The sequence below is a fragment of the Podarcis filfolensis genome, assembly GCF_964270895.1.
Source record: "Podarcis filfolensis genome assembly, chromosome: 11".
Lineage (NCBI taxonomy): Eukaryota > Metazoa > Chordata > Lepidosauria > Squamata > Lacertidae > Podarcis > Podarcis filfolensis.
Window position 1 is genome coordinate 10530147 of NC_139613.1, and position 15304 is coordinate 10545450.

At 45.9% G+C, this 15304-nt stretch overlaps 2 protein-coding genes across 8 annotated transcripts in view; one reads left to right on the top strand and one right to left on the bottom strand.

The window, feature by feature from the left end:
- Window positions 1-15304, top strand: part of LOC310744435 (uncharacterized protein) — a 399988-nt gene that overhangs the window by 312172 nt on the left and 72512 nt on the right. The window lies entirely within an intron of this gene.
- MYO5B (myosin VB) overlaps window positions 1-15304 on the bottom strand; it is a 298992-nt gene that overhangs the window by 43410 nt on the left and 240278 nt on the right. For all 7 annotated transcript variants that reach the window (XM_083575483.1, XM_083575480.1, XM_083575478.1 and 4 more), the window contains 4 exons: window positions 13447-13531; window positions 11132-11280; window positions 9866-9985; window positions 5216-5353 (listed from right to left, as the gene is read on the bottom strand). In XM_083575483.1, the coding sequence (XP_083431609.1) occupies window positions 5216-5353; window positions 9866-9985; window positions 11132-11280; window positions 13447-13531 (492 nt within the window). The remainder of the gene's footprint in view (window positions 1-5215; window positions 5354-9865; window positions 9986-11131; window positions 11281-13446; window positions 13532-15304) is intronic.

The window sequence follows — 15304 nt, forward strand, 5'->3', positions numbered from 1 at the left end:
AGACTGAATTCCTGCTCGTCGCCTCTCAATCCTGACAGAATGGCCTCTCAGCCCTGGCTTTAGATAAAAAAACTATGGGGAGTTCAAGCGAGAATAATAATGATAATAATAATTTATTATTTATACCCCGCCCATCTGGCTGGGTTTCCCCAGCCACTCTGGGCGGCTTCCAACAAACACTAAAATACAATAACCTATTAAACATTAAAAGCTTCCCTAAACAGGGCTGCCTTGAGATATCTTCTAAAAGTTTGGTAGTTATTTTTCTCTTTGACATCTGGTGGGAGGGCGTTCCACAGGGCGGGTGCCGCTACCGAGAAGGCCCTCTGCCTGGTTCCCTGTAACTTGGCTTCTCGCACCGAGGGAACCGCCAGAAGGCCCTCGGCGCTGGACCTCAGTGTCCGGGCAGAACGATGGGGGTGGAGACGCTCCTTCAGGTATACAGGACCGAGGCCGTTAAGGGCTTTAAAGGTCAGCACCAACACTTTGAATTGTGCTTGGAAAAATACTGGGAGCCAGTACGTTTGAATGAATGAATGAATGAATGAATGAATGAATGAATGAATGAAACAATGAATACTTGGAGAAGCAAAGTATTTTTTGTACTTCGGCTGCACTGAATGTACCCACTTCTTGGCAAATGTTGAGATTAGGTAACACGAGAGCTGTTGTGGGATAGTGAGCAGAATGACAAACAAAGACCATGGAGACCCGGATTCAACCCCAGATAAGCTCATTAAGCAACCTTGAGTCAGTCCTCCCTCTCAGCCCACCCCACCTCAGAGGGTTGTTGCCTATCATGATGTAGTGGTTTGAGTAGCATCTGGGAGAGCAAGGTTCAGATCCACACCTAGCCATGAAACTCACTGGGTGACCTTGGGCCAATCACTGTCTCTCGGATGAACCTACCTCACAGGGTTGTGAGAATAAAATGGGAGGGGGGAGAACCATGAATGCTACCTTGAACTTCCTGGAGGAAAGCATGCAGGTGGGGGGTGTGTGGAAATACAATAATAATTTTTAAATTGTTGTGAGGGTGAAAAAAATGTGGGGTTGCTGGAATCAGCTGCAGCCCTACTTAAAAAGGAAACACAAGAGGAATTAAACAAGAGTCCACTATGGTTCAATCTCCAGTGATTCCACAGTGCTTGGAAGACCATTAATTTTGGAAATGGGGATGTTTAAAAACTGCGCACGGGAGAGAGAGCATTCCATGTCTCTATGTGGTCTCCAGTCGCTGCTTTGCATCAAAGTACATGGAATATGCAGGCTATTTTTCTTTCTGCTTTGGGTTGCTGCTTTTGTTTTTATAAAAAGTAATAAAAAATGAATTGCAGAAAGAAGTGGCAGTGTTATCCTACAAGGACTCTGGGTCGTGATGAGCCTTCTTTTAAATAAATGATTGTCCTTTCTGCCCCAGAAACGCAAGAGAACTTGTACATTTGCGGGGCAAGCACAACTTTTCAGAAAGAGAACTCTCTGAAGGGTATTATCAGCAACTGAAAAAGAGACAAGAAACTGGTGGGTGGAGGGAGACTTGACGGGGGACATCCATAATACATACTTAAAAGGCAGCCGCCTTTCTGTGACCAGATAAACAAGCTAGAAGCAAGTGCTGTCCCTTTTTCAACCCACTTCTACTGGTTAATAGGCACAGAGCTTACAAGCTTCGCAAAAGGCATCTGGTTGGCCACAGGATGCTGGACCAGGCACCTGATCCAGATGTCTTTAACTGGATCCAGCAGGGCTCTTCTTCAGCTCTTAGGTAAAGACCCTGCCCTTTCAAGCCCCAGGTGGGAGTTTTCCTCCCACTTCAAATATCAGATGCAAGGGGAGGGGGCAGGCAATTCTGACCAAGACAGCAGCACCGAGAGCAAAGGACCAGTGTTTGAAACTCCCATTGTACTAGGCGCATTTTGTGAGCAGTTTCTGAGCTCCAGGCACAGTACTGCGCCTAAGATTTCAGATTAAAACTGCAGAGTGGAAGGAAACGAGGACTTTTTTCTGCCTCCCCACTTCCAGCTACTCTCTGAAGACTAGATAAGAGACCCTCTTCAGAATATTAGGGGGGTGGGCAGGGGAAGGACTAGACCATGTGAAAAATGAATGTAATATTTTAACTGCGGTTCATTCATTTTCAGCTTTGTATTCTTGTTATTAAAAACACACACCTAGACATTCCATTGTTGTGCCCATAACCTAGATTTAAGGTGCCATTTAGCTCCCAGCTTTCATATCTAAGTTTCTAACACTGCAAAGGATTAATGCTCTCTTCACCCATATCATGGATCCCAATTTGGTTCCCCATTTCCTGCACTAACTATTTTTTGTTTAAATATCAAGTGCATCAGGGCAAGCCGTGAGACGAAATGTCATATCTAGTTTGGTCTTAACAGAGCAAACAAAGCTAGCTCCATACAACCAGTAATTTTGTGGATGGACCAGTTTGTTGGGGCTTCTGGAAACTGACAGGGGACGTTGAATGACACAGAAGTGCATCTATGATAAAGTATTGAAGAGACTTTTACTCAAATCTTCTTCCCCATTCTGCCCCAAGGTTAACTATTACTTCATTGAGCTTCTGTGGACTAGAGGCTGTCTTATGAAATGCCAGTCCATGAATGCTTACATCATAATTAAATTGCTGGTCTAGCATTGAAAGGCTCTCTTGTTTTTGCCTCAACAAATTAACATAGCTACCCCTCTGGAGATTATTACAACTGGTTCATAAATGGGGGCCTGTGAGAGGGGGTGTTATTGGTTTGGTTTGTTCTTGTTCTTATTATGTACTTTATAGTTTTCTTCTGCATTTTTATGCTGTGGCCCACTCTGAGACCTTTGGATAAAGGGTGGTATACAAATTTAATTATTACCAAAATTAATAGTAGTAGTAGTAGTAGTAGTGGGACGTGGGTGGCACTGTGGGTTAAACCACAGAGCCTAGGAGTTGCCGATCAGAAGGTCGGCGGTTCGAATCCCCGCGATGGGGTGAGCTCCCGTTGCTTGGTCCCTGCTCCTGCCAACCTAGCAATTTGAAAGCATGTCAAAGTGCAAGTAGATAAGTAGGTACCACTCTGGCAGAAAGGTAAACGGCGTTTCTGTGCCCTCCTCTAGTTCGCCAGAAAGCAGCTTAGTCATGCTGGCCACATGACCCGGAAGCTGTACGCTGTTTCCCTCGGCCAATAAAGCGAGATGAGCGCCACAACCCCAGAGTCGGTCACGACTGCACCTAATGGTCAGGGGTCCCTTTACCTTTACCCCTCCGGAGATTATTACAACTGGTTCATACAACTGTGAGAGAGAGGGTGCTATTGGTTTGGTTGGTTCTTGTTCATATTATGTACTTTATAGTTCTCTTCTGCATTTTTATGCTGTGGCCTACTCTGAGAACTTTGGGTGAAGGGCAATATACAAATTTAATTAATAATAAAATTAATAATAATAATAGTAATAGTAAATAACTGACTTAGGAATCTTCCTTATACTGAGTAAGAACAAAAATCCATCCAGCTAAATGTTGTCTACACTGACAGGCACCAGGTCTCTGAGGCTTCAGAGATGGGTCTATCCCAGCCCTATTTAGAGACACTGGGGAGTAAACCTGAGACCTGCATGCAAGGCATACCCTTTACTACTATCATCTACTAGCCAATCCTCATTTAACCCGAAATGGCAGGGGCTGAACCTCAGATCTTCTGCACGAGAAGCACATGCTCTACCAAAAAGGTCCCCCCCAGAAATCTTGCTCAGAGTCAGCCTACGAGATCCCATGTCTGACGTTCAGAACCTCAACTGCTGTGAAACCAACTCAAGAGTGTGGCAGGGGTGACGGCTGAGCTCGTGCCACAGATGGATCTGGTGGAAAGGAGATAGATGACTCTGCATGGAGATGGTCCCTTTCCCAGCTGCTGCCCTGACCGCAGCCAACCTCAACCCAAAATCCCCTGGAAATTCGCAGACTGACACTTTCCGCTGGACAAAACTGGATCTCGCCATTTAGCTGAGGTTGCCAAGGCATAACTCTCTGTGTCTAAACATGTCCCCTCCCTAGTAGGATAAGTTGCATATCTCCTTTCATTAACAGGTTGTATTTTAGTAAAATGCCGGAACACCTACAACACAATAGGCAAGGATGTTCACATCAATGATGCCTTTTCACTACTTCTTCAGAATCGAAATTTCCCACAGATCTGGGGGAAATGGAATCAATGATACTTTGGATTCATGACAGCTCATGAACAGAGTCATTGCCAGGCCAATTAACTATACAGTGAGGTAAATCATTCCAGCATTGATTGTGTAGCCCGATGATTGCAAAGCCTGTCCTCAGGCAGAAGCCGGCAGCAATAGACTAAAGCATCATAATTATGCATGGATTTCTAACTTAAGTGTGATGTTTAGATCTTAGGATCGCTGATGTTTTGGGTGTCAACAGGACACAAAGATGAAGTGAATACCTTTGAGTCGAAGGGTAGATTTACAAAGTATTTCTGAACAAAGGTAAAATCCCAGTCACCCATCTAAGCAAAACGTTCATGGGAACCTGCTTTAAAGTTCTCTTAAACGGCCCCGGCCCAGTATATCTAAAGGAGCGTCTCCACCCCCATCGTTCTGCCTAGACACTGAGGTCCAGCTCCAAGGGCCTTCTGGCGCTTCCCTCACTGCGAGAAGCCAAGCTGCAGGGAACCAGGCAGAGGGCCTTCTCGGTGGTGGTGCCCGCCCTGTGGAATGCCCTCCCATCAGATGTCAAAGAGATAAACAACTACCTGACATTTAGAAGACACCTGAAGGCATCCCTATTTAGGGAAGTTTTTAATGTCTGACATTTTAATGTATTTTTAATCTTTGTTGGAAGCTGCCCAGAGTGGCTGGGGAAACCCAGCCAGATGGGCAGGGTACAAATAAATTTATTAACAATAACAATTATTATTATTATTATTATTATTATTATTATTATTATTATTATTTACCTGATCCACAGATTCAACCAAACTGCACGGAACAGAATTCCTAGGACTGAACCATTTCTGACCACAGGGGGAGGGGTTACATTTTCTTGTATATCTTCACATAAAAAAACCATCCCTGCATGTATTTAATGCAGTGTCTAGTTTGAGCCTTAGATCTGCAACACATGCTTTAAAGTTTTCCCAGGAATGCCTGTTATAGATTTGAAAACCAATGTGGGTAGTAGCAGCAAAGTGACATTTTCTACCTGGGGTTTTTTGCTTTCATTTTCTCTCTTCTCCAGCTGGCTTTGCAGCTTCTTCCTCTCCTGTTCGAGTTCCCGCACTCTCTTCTGAAGCTTTAGGAAGAGGGTCATGTCCATGGCGGCCTTCTCCATGCCAACCTCCTGTGACGGAAGAGGAGAACGAGAGGTAAGAGCAGGGAGTAACCTTAATGGCCTGGAGGCGCGGCAGGAACATGCATTATGCAGCAGGTCACCAGGAGCCTTTCAGCAACACCTGAGAGCTTTGAATAAATACAGTGCATTGGAAAAGGAATGTGAGGTGGCTGGTTCAACACTCTTCTCAACAGGAAGCCAGGGAAGCACGTCTCTCCCGCCCAAAGAAGGGTTCTTCCAGATGCGGTCCATGTAGCAGGCGCTCAGTCACTGGTGTTCTGCTTTGAACTGGAATAGCAGCTTTGGAATCTAAATAAGATTCTGCAGCCAAGTGGACAGCCCCTTTCTGCACTCCCAAACATATAAGGTAAAGGTAAAGGGGCCCCTGACCATTAGGTCCAGTTGTGGCCGACACTGGGGTTGCGGCGCTCATCTCGCTTTATTGGCCGAGGGAGCCGTCGTACAGTCATGTAGCCAGCATGACTAAGCCACTTCTGGTGAACCAGAGCAGCGCACAGAAACGCCGTTTACCTTCCCGCCGGAGTGGTACCTATTTATCTACTTGCACTTTGATGTGCTTTCGAACTGCTAGGTTGGTAGGAGCAGGGACCGAGCAACGGGAGCTCACCCCGTCGTGGGGATTCGAACTGCTAACCTTCTGATCGGCAAGTCCTAGGCTCTGTGGTTTAACCCACAGCGCCACCCACGTCCCTTGAGGGGGGATAGAAGGGGCTAAATACTCTCTCCCTCTCCTTGCTGCACATCCGATCATGGTTGCTCCCTCTCACCCAAATTAAGGTGAGGGAGGGAAAATAAATGAATATAAAGGCAATGCTATTTGGAAAGAGAAGTGCTAAGCTGATAGAGCTGATCCCTAGAGAGGAGAGCTGGGGAAAATGGCAAGAGGAAATCTATATGGGCCATAACCCATTCACCAAATATGCTGTTCTTGGACAAGAGACAGGCTGGCCACAGGGCTTATCCAAACTTCCCTTTTGCCTCTTTCTTTCCAAGCAGAGATCCATGCTTAAAAGCTCTGTGTCCAAGTATCTGTTTGTTTTTGCTCTGAGCTTTCGCTGCTCTTTCCCACTGAATCAAAGCAAATGCCAATTCAGGTTTCCCGTAGATTGATGTTTGCTCTGATTGAGCTTTAAAGAGCAGGTTTTTACAGGGAAAGATCCAGCGCAAAAGAAGTAGAACAAGAAGAAGAAGGAGGAGGAGGAGGAGGAGGATGACGACGACGACGACGACGACAACGCTCGGACACAGAACTTTAGATTGTGACCATATCTGGAAAGAGCAGAGGAAAGGTAAGAGTGGATAACCCTGCAATTAACCATGTCCTGGTGACATCATGTTTGGAAGACTGCAGAGCGCTCTACACAAAGCTATCCATGAAGGCAATCCAGAAGCCGCAGCTGTTGGGAGAAAGTGCCAGCAAGATTGTTGTATGCGACCACACAATGGAATCATGGAGCACCACTTCTTTTGGACCTGCACTGACTGTCAATACGCTAACAGGCCAGATTCTGGCACTAGTCTATATAAAGCCCAAAATTTATTGGGAGCCGCATACTTGAAAGAGTGCCTCTCTCAATATGTATTGGCATGTGTGGTCAGTGAGGGAAGGGCCCTGCTGGTGATCCCACTCATGGGGAGATACTTTCTAAAGTGGCACAGGGCAGGGCCTTCTCTGCAGTGGCATCCTAAACTGGAACTCGCTCCCTTTGCCAGTTCAATCACCTTCTTCATTAGTAAACTTCTGGTGTATGATCTAGCTGAGATTCCTACATTGCATGGAGTTGACCTGGATGACCAATGGAGTCCCTTCCAACTCTACATTTCTGATTCTATAATGTGTTTTTATTAAATCAGGCTTTGAGGAGTAATACAGTGGTACCTTGGTTGTCGAATTTAATCTGTTCTGGGAGTCCGTTCGACTCCTGGAACTGTTCAAAAACCAAGGCACGGCTTCTGATTGGCTGCAGGAGCTTCCTGCACTTAATCGGAAGCCGCAGAAGCTGCGTCGGACGTTTGGCTTCCAAAAAATGTTTGCAAACCGGAACACACACTTCTGGGTTTGCGGCGTTTGAGAACCTATTTGTTCGGGAGCCAAGCCGTTCAACAACCAAGGTACCACTGTAATGGGAGTCATGTAGGACATAAAAACGAGGTGGAGTTTTTATAATGTTTTATTTCCACTTTTGTATTTTGCTGTTGTATTTTCTGAGATGTGTTTATTTGATGGATTGGTTACTGGTAAACCACCCCATGGTCTGGCTGGCTGAAATAAAATAAATAGAAATAAAAATAAATTATAAATAGAACAATAAATAACTGGACAAACAGCCTACTGAACAGCTGCATGAGGACTCCTCTACAGCTGGATTACACAGCTGCTCCAGATTTTATGAGGTCTGGGGGGGAAATCTAGCTGAGCAGGGAAAACACAGGAGGGGGATATTTTGATCACAACATCATGCAGATGCCCTGTAAAAAATGAGTTAATGACGTGTGGCTATTCGACAGTAAATGTGCACTCTGGAAGCAGCCAAATTGCACAAGCTTTCGTGCAGGATGTTTCCAGCACAGACTGCACCACTAGTTCTCGTCTACCACATATATAAGGAATGAAGGTGGCTGTGTGGATGCTATGCATCCAAGCCAGGACAGAAAGAGAGAAAAACCTGAGATGCACAAGCTCTTAATCAGCAGCTTCTACTGGTGTCAGAGGCCTTGACACTTTGCACTTGGTGCAACAGGTTGCATCCAAAGAGAGAAAGCAATTTCACAAATCCATCTTCGGCTTCTCATGGTCAGGTAACTAACGATCCTAAACACCCCATTTAACAGGGAGAGAAATGGCAGCACCGAGAGGTGAAGTGACTAAAGGCCACAAGAAAATCTGTAACACACAAATCCGTAACAGCGGTAGTCTGGCCTCCATTCCATTTTGCTTTTCACTCTAGACCCCCTAACATGCCAGCCACAGAGCCCTTCAATCATAACCTCTGCCACCGGACATGCCAGCTGAATGCATTTTGTCTACTCTAAGTGGTTGAAAATATCGGCCTTAGCCCTTGCACTCATTACTTCAGTTCAATACATTCTTAACATCCTAGGCAGATTAATCTTACAAGGATAGAGCGGGCAGAAACGGAGACAGAAATTTTGCCAATCCAAAACCCTGCTGGATTCCTGCTGGCATAGTGGAAGGTGGGGGCCTTCTTTCTTGACCATTCATTCATTTTCGTATTTTCCCTCCCTTTGGTCCCAAAGGGGAGGGGAAATCAGTGTGATGGCTCCAGGACTAGGGGCACAATTTGGGGAGATGCTGGGGGAATGCGACGGGTTTGCATCCAGCCCCCCACCTGCTGGAGTTACCACCTGGTAACTCCTTACTGTTACCGATGGTGGAGTGCGAAGGGTGGCAGCAGGCTCTGTGCCCACAACGGGGAGGCTTCTCCACCCACGGACCTCCCTCTCTGGGGGCTGAGAGAGAAATATAGCCTGTCCTATGGCCCCTCAAGGGACGCGGGTGGCGCTGTGGGTTAAACCACAGAGCCTAGGACTTGCTGATCAGAAGGTCGGCGGTTCGAATCCCCTCGACGGGGTGAACTCCCGTTGCTCGGTCCCTGCTCCTGCCAACCTAGCAGTTCAAAAGCACGTCAAAGTGCAAGTAGATAAGTAGGTACCACTCTGGCGGGAAGGTAAACAGCATTTCCGTGCGCTGCTCTGGTTCGCCAGAAGCGGCTTAGTCATGCTCGCCACATGACCTGGCAGCTGTACGCCAGCTCCCTTGGCCAATAAAGCGAGATGAGCGCCGCAACCCCAGAGTCGGTCACGACTGGACCCAATGGTCAGGGGTCCCCTTTACCCTTTATGGCCCCTCAAATGCTCTTCCAGGAACCTTGGGGTTTTGTTCTATTAGCCCTTTTGGAGAGCACAAGGAAGCCTTCGGAGTGTCACTCTGCATTCTCCACCAAGTCTGCATGCTGCATGGATAGATACATTAATGCCTTGTGCCCTAATATACTTTAAAATGTTGGTTATGCTGAAAGTGTACCAGGGAGGCTGGAAATCTCTCTGAAAACACAATAGGAGTGCCTAAAGCCAGTCCTCAGGAGGCTTGGAAAGGCGCTCAGAGGCCTTTTGAAAGGAAAATATGTTATATAAATGCATTATTAACCACTAGCTTTCTTTTTAATTATCGTTACTTAATGCTCTCCGTGTACAGCCCGAACTGTTAACTAAAAGCGTGCGTTTAAAAATTAATCCTCTTTAATTGCCTAATTAAAGATATAAACAGTGCGACTTTCTCAATGTGAGGCTGAGGTTTTGACATCTGCTGCTCCCTACATAATTAGTGTTGGCTTTCCAGCAGTGCAAGAAAACTTAATAGTCACATTTCAAAACCACATCTCTACTCAATCTGCCTCATAGTCATGGCACTCCAGTGACCATGCAGGGACCCGCTAAAAAACCCTGCCCCCAAACCATGTTTGAATTGAACTTTCATACCTCCACCTGCTGGATTGCATCCTCAGTATCTCCAACCTCAGATGTAGAAATTGATGGGTAATTGGAGTCTGATTCCAGGCTGCTTTGGTTCGATGGATTTCTTCTGTGTCCTGGGGTCTGCTATGGAAAGAGATGACAGTATTAAAGTTACCCAAACACCACCTGCAGGCAGCTGTTCTATCAGATTGCAGAACAGAGGGAGAGAAGGGAAGGAGGTCTGTTTCACAGGCTTCACAGTGACTAGCTTTCTCCAGCTCCTTCTCAACAATCACCTGGCAGCCACCACACCATCAAGGGTACATTAACTTTCTCCATAAAGGTAAAGGGACCCCTGACCATTAGGTCCAGTCGTGACTGACTCTGGGGTTGCGGCGCTCATCTCGCTTTATTGGCCAAGGGAGCTGCCGTACAGCTTCTGGGTCATGTGGCCAGCATGACTAAGCCGCTTCTGGCGAAACCAGAGCAGCACATGGAAACGCCGTTTACCTTCCCACCGGAGTGGTACCTATTTATCTACTTGCACTTTGACGTGCTTTCGAACTGCTAGGTTGGCAGGAGCAGGGACCGAGTAACGGGAGCTCACCCCGTCGCAGGGATTTGAACTGCCGACCTTCTGATCAGCAAATCCTAGGCTCTGTGGTTTAACCCACAGTGCCACCCGCGTCTCAACTTTCTCCACACCAGCTAGCTGTTTTCAGAACCATAATTTTAATAACAGGTGCCGGAGTTTGCTTTTTACCTCCTCTCCCCCCCCCATCCTTTTTTCCTTTAGGGTCATGACTCGCCCCCAAAGAATTCTGGGAACTGTAGCTTGTTAAGGAAGCTGAGAGTCATTAGGAGACTCTTAATTGCTCCACAGAGCTGTAATTCCAAGAGTGGTTTAACAGTCCAGCCTTCTTCTGAGGGGACTCTGGGAATTGTAGCTCTGTGTGGGGAATAAGAGTCTTCTAACAAGTCTCGGCAGACTTAAACTATTATTCCTAGGATTCTTTTCAAAAGCCATGTTGGTTTAAAGTGGTATGGTACTGCTTTAAATGTGCAGTGCAGATGGGCCTAACTCAGTAGAGCTATGGGAGTTACACTAGTTCTCATATCCCACATAAATCTATTATGTTCACGGGATATTGCTTATCACTAATTATTTCTGTCAGCTCTAACGAGAACACACAGGTATTTGCTGTGGTTGGAAGCGCTTCCCAAAATATAGCCAGCGAACCTATCGCAGTTGATGGAATACTATCTGCTCCTATCACAGCATCCCATTACCTTTATGATAGCCATTTCATCCCTTAAGTTGTCATATCTCTGCTCCAGCCTCGAATACTCCTGCACAAGATTCTGATAGCGAACTCTCTCCTCTTCCAGCTCCTTCTTCGTCAGCAGATTTTCCTCGACAGCATTTTGTGCAAACTCATCTTACAGAACAAAAAGAAGACAAATTTGACATGTTTAACTATTGAATTTTTACTGAAGTGGTGAGCTCCGGCACCTCTTTTTTCCAGAAAAATAGCACCGATTCAGGCTCTCCCAAACATCTGGAGGTAACTAGGTTCGTGAGGACTGGCCTTACAGTCTTACACATACAGTGGTACCTCGGGTTAAGTACTTAATTTGTTCCGGAGGTCCGTTCTTAACCTGAAACTGTTCTTAACCTGAAGCACCACTTCAGCTAATGGATCCTCCCGCTGCTGCACCGCCAAACAATTTCTGTTCTCATCCTGAAGCAAAGTTCTTAAACTGAAGCACTATTTCTGGTTTAGTGGAGTCTGTAACCTGAAGCATATGTAACCTGAAGCGTCTGTAACCCGAGGTACCACTGTACTGGTATACGTTGCTGGCTTCTGAAATAAATAAGAAGCCTAAAGAAGATTCCCTCGTGCTTGATCCAGAAGCTGAATAGTTAGAGCAGAATGCTGCAGCATGACTGCTGACAGGAGTGAGACCTTGTCGGCATACAACCACTGTGCTCAGAGATCTGGTTCCCCATTTGCTACTGGGTCATGTTCAAGGTGTTACTATTAATATTTAAAGCCTTAGCAACTTGGGACCAGTTTACCTATGAGATAGTCTTACCTCACACGTGCCCACTCAACCACCTCGATTGGCATGAGCAGCACTGCTACAGGTGCCACGCAATACCTGTTCTGCATTTGTAAGAACCTGGTCATTCAGTGTGGCAGCCCCTGCACTTTGGAACTCCCTGATTCTTGAGATCAAACAGGCGCCTTTACTGTACTCTTTTCGGCGCCTGTTTTGGATGCTTAGAAAGTTGAGGCAATCTTAATCTACTTTAGTGTTTCCCCCTTTTGTAAGTTTTAAAGTAGGGTTGTTACTTTTTTCTTGACTTTACTGTTTTATCTTTTGTAAACTGCTCAGAGGGTTGTTGTTTTTTATTAAAAAAATATCAAGTAGTGTATAATTTATGACTGATGTTTGTTCCAATTCAGGAGTAAACAGTGAGTTTTCCTAAGGAAAGTGGCAGGACAAACAGAAAACTGCTCGAATCTGAGACTAGGAAGTGTGGAAAAGCCTCAAGGTGCACCGAGGCAGTTTCCTATGTTTGTTCCTAACCGATGGATCAGATAGAACTCATCCGATCCATCAAACAACGTTTCTTTAGGGTGACAGCCCTAAAAATGAAAGAAAGCCCTCTGTCAAAACGATAAGCTTGTACAACCCATTAGATAACAAAGGTATTTACTGAGCGCTTGCATTCCTCACGCACATTATGGTTTTCCCAGCCTGTTTTCTCTCTCAGCTTGCCAGTGTCTAAGTCAGTTTTTAAAATGATCCATTCACGGTGCCTTGTTATGTTAAAGAGGCCCTTTGTTGCAGTGCAAATACTGCTGTCTGAACACCACTTGTTTGCTGACACTGTCGAGTAATTTCCCTTTGCAGTTCCTCTGATTAGATCCAAAAAAATGTAACTGAAGATTGGGGAATTTGTGCGCATGTGTGGAAACCTTTTTTTTATTCCACGCTTAATTAAATCAGCTTCCCCTCCTGCTGTCTCACCTCCCTGAAAACTATTCCAACAATGTTTTTGGGAGGGAGGCGAAGAGGAACTGTTAGAAGATTAGTAAGGTAAAGGTAAAGGGACCCCTGACCATTAGGTCCAGTCGTTACCGCCTCTGGGGTTGCGGCGCTCATCTCGCTTTATTGGCCGAGGGAACCGGCGTACAGCTTCCGGGTCATGTGGCCAGCATGACTAAGCTGCTTCTGGTGAACCAGAGCAGCGCACGGAAACGCCGTTTACCTTCCCGCCAGAGCGGTACCTATTTATCTACTTGCACTTTGACGTGCTTTCAAACTGCTAGGTTGGCAGGAGCAGGGACCGAGCAGTGGGAGCTCACCCCGTCGCGGGGATTCGAACCGCCAACCTTCTGATCGGCAAGTCCTAGGCTCTGTGGTTTAACCCACAGCGCCACCTGCGTCCCAGAAGATTAGTACATTTCTGCTTATCAATCACAACTAGCACTAAGGGAGAAAGGGCTCATAACACAAGGAACAAACAAAAGCAAAACTGCCAGCCCGGTTTATCTACAGCGTTAAATAAAACCATAGGTCCTGCTCCTCCTTACCTTCCGACTGACACAGAATTTTGTTGTTCAGCTCCTCTTTTTCCTGCTTCAGCAGCGCATTCTCCTCTTCCAAGTCCGATATCCGCTGAGGAGAAAGCAGGAGAGCAATATTACTGCCCCACAATGTAAGGCAACTCAAGGTCAGTTAACTCCGTGGAGCGACAGAGTTTCACCTGGCTGGCTTTTATAGCCAAACCGGTTTTTTGTCCTCCTTCGATCGCTAGAATAATGATACACAACAGTGAAAGCATTGCTTTTTAAAAAGCCTACTCTAAGGACCATTTTTTTAAAAGAATGCACAAACTTTGGTATAAATCAATGGCTAGTAGATATAAGAACAGCCTGCTGGGCCAGATCAGTTGGGGTTGCCATATTTCAAAAAGTGAAAATCCAGACACAAAAGTTGTTGAGCTTTTTGAAAGTCCACCCCCCCAAGTCATTGGCAAAATCACAAAAAGGACATTTTTGCGTTACTATTAAGGAAGATAGTCCAGCATCGTGTTCTCACAGTGGCCAGCCACATGCCGGTAGAAAAACAGGAAGCAAAACATGAGCACAAGAGCAATTCTCCCCACAAGACACAATGACTGCGTTCTGCTTCTGCTGTGGGTGGGAAGAGCAGTTGATGGAAGTCACAAGCAGGGAGAATAATGTTGAGCTCAGTTTCTTTTAGCAAGTTTTCCAGCGGCATCTGGTTGGCCACTGTGAGAACAGGATGCTGGTCTAGATTGGCCACTGGCCTGATCCAGTGGACTATTCTTACATTCTTAAGGTAAAGGGCAAAGGGACCCCTGACCATTAGGTCTAGTCGTGACCGACTCTGGGGTTGCGACGCTCATCTCACTTTATTGGCCAAGGGAGCCAGCCTACAGCTTCTGGGTCATGAGGCCAGCATGACTAAGCCGCTTCTGGCGAATCAGAGCAGCGCATGAAAACGCTGTTTACCTTCCCACTGGAGTGGTACCTATTTATGTACTTGCACTTTGACGTGCTTTAAAACTGCTAGGTGGGCAGTATCAGGGACCGAGCAACAGGAGCTCACCCCATCATGGGGATTTGAACTGCCGACTTTCTGATTGGCAAGCCCTAGGCTCTCTGGTTTAACCCACAGTGCCACCCACGTCTTAATGTTTAGTATAAACAGTGTTTGCTGTCTAAGGCAAGCTTGGACCTTATGCCTCGGACATGAAAAAACCTTGAGACGGCTCTGTAGGTCATGGTGAAGACTCTGAGGAGAGTTTTTTAACCTCGTGTTAAAGAAAGAGAAAGAATGTCTAAGCGAAGAACCCACCCCAAACTAAACTTGACGTGAATCTGAGATACCTCCTCAGTGATTCTGAGGGATGCAATGAATTCATGCCATTGGTAGACTCCAGTGGATGTTCCTGATGTCTTGTCCCACCCCCCCTTTACTGTTTACTCTTTGCCACAGTGCAATTAGTCTTTCACATAACATTAATAAAAACACCTCGGATCATATTGTCTGAGGGTAAAAAAAAAAAGAGAAGAAAAAAGAGAAGGCTCAGTGTAACTTGAATGCTTCTCATATCCCAGAGCCAATACTGGCAAAATAGGGGACACTGACATGTCGCACACAAGGTCGTTCTATTTAGCCACAGCAGTCTTACTTTGCTGAATTGCTTTTAGCGCATGAAATATTGGCTTGGTTGGGCTGCACATGGACAAGGCTGCAGGCTGGCACCCCAAATTTCACTGTGGTGTTCCTCTCAGTCTACACAATTGCAACTCGGAACAGAACAGCTATAATTTGGAAAATTGCTACACAGAGCGTGTACGTGGACTCTGAGCTGCTGGAGAAAGAAGGCTTTATACATCAGAATAATAAAGATATTATTTT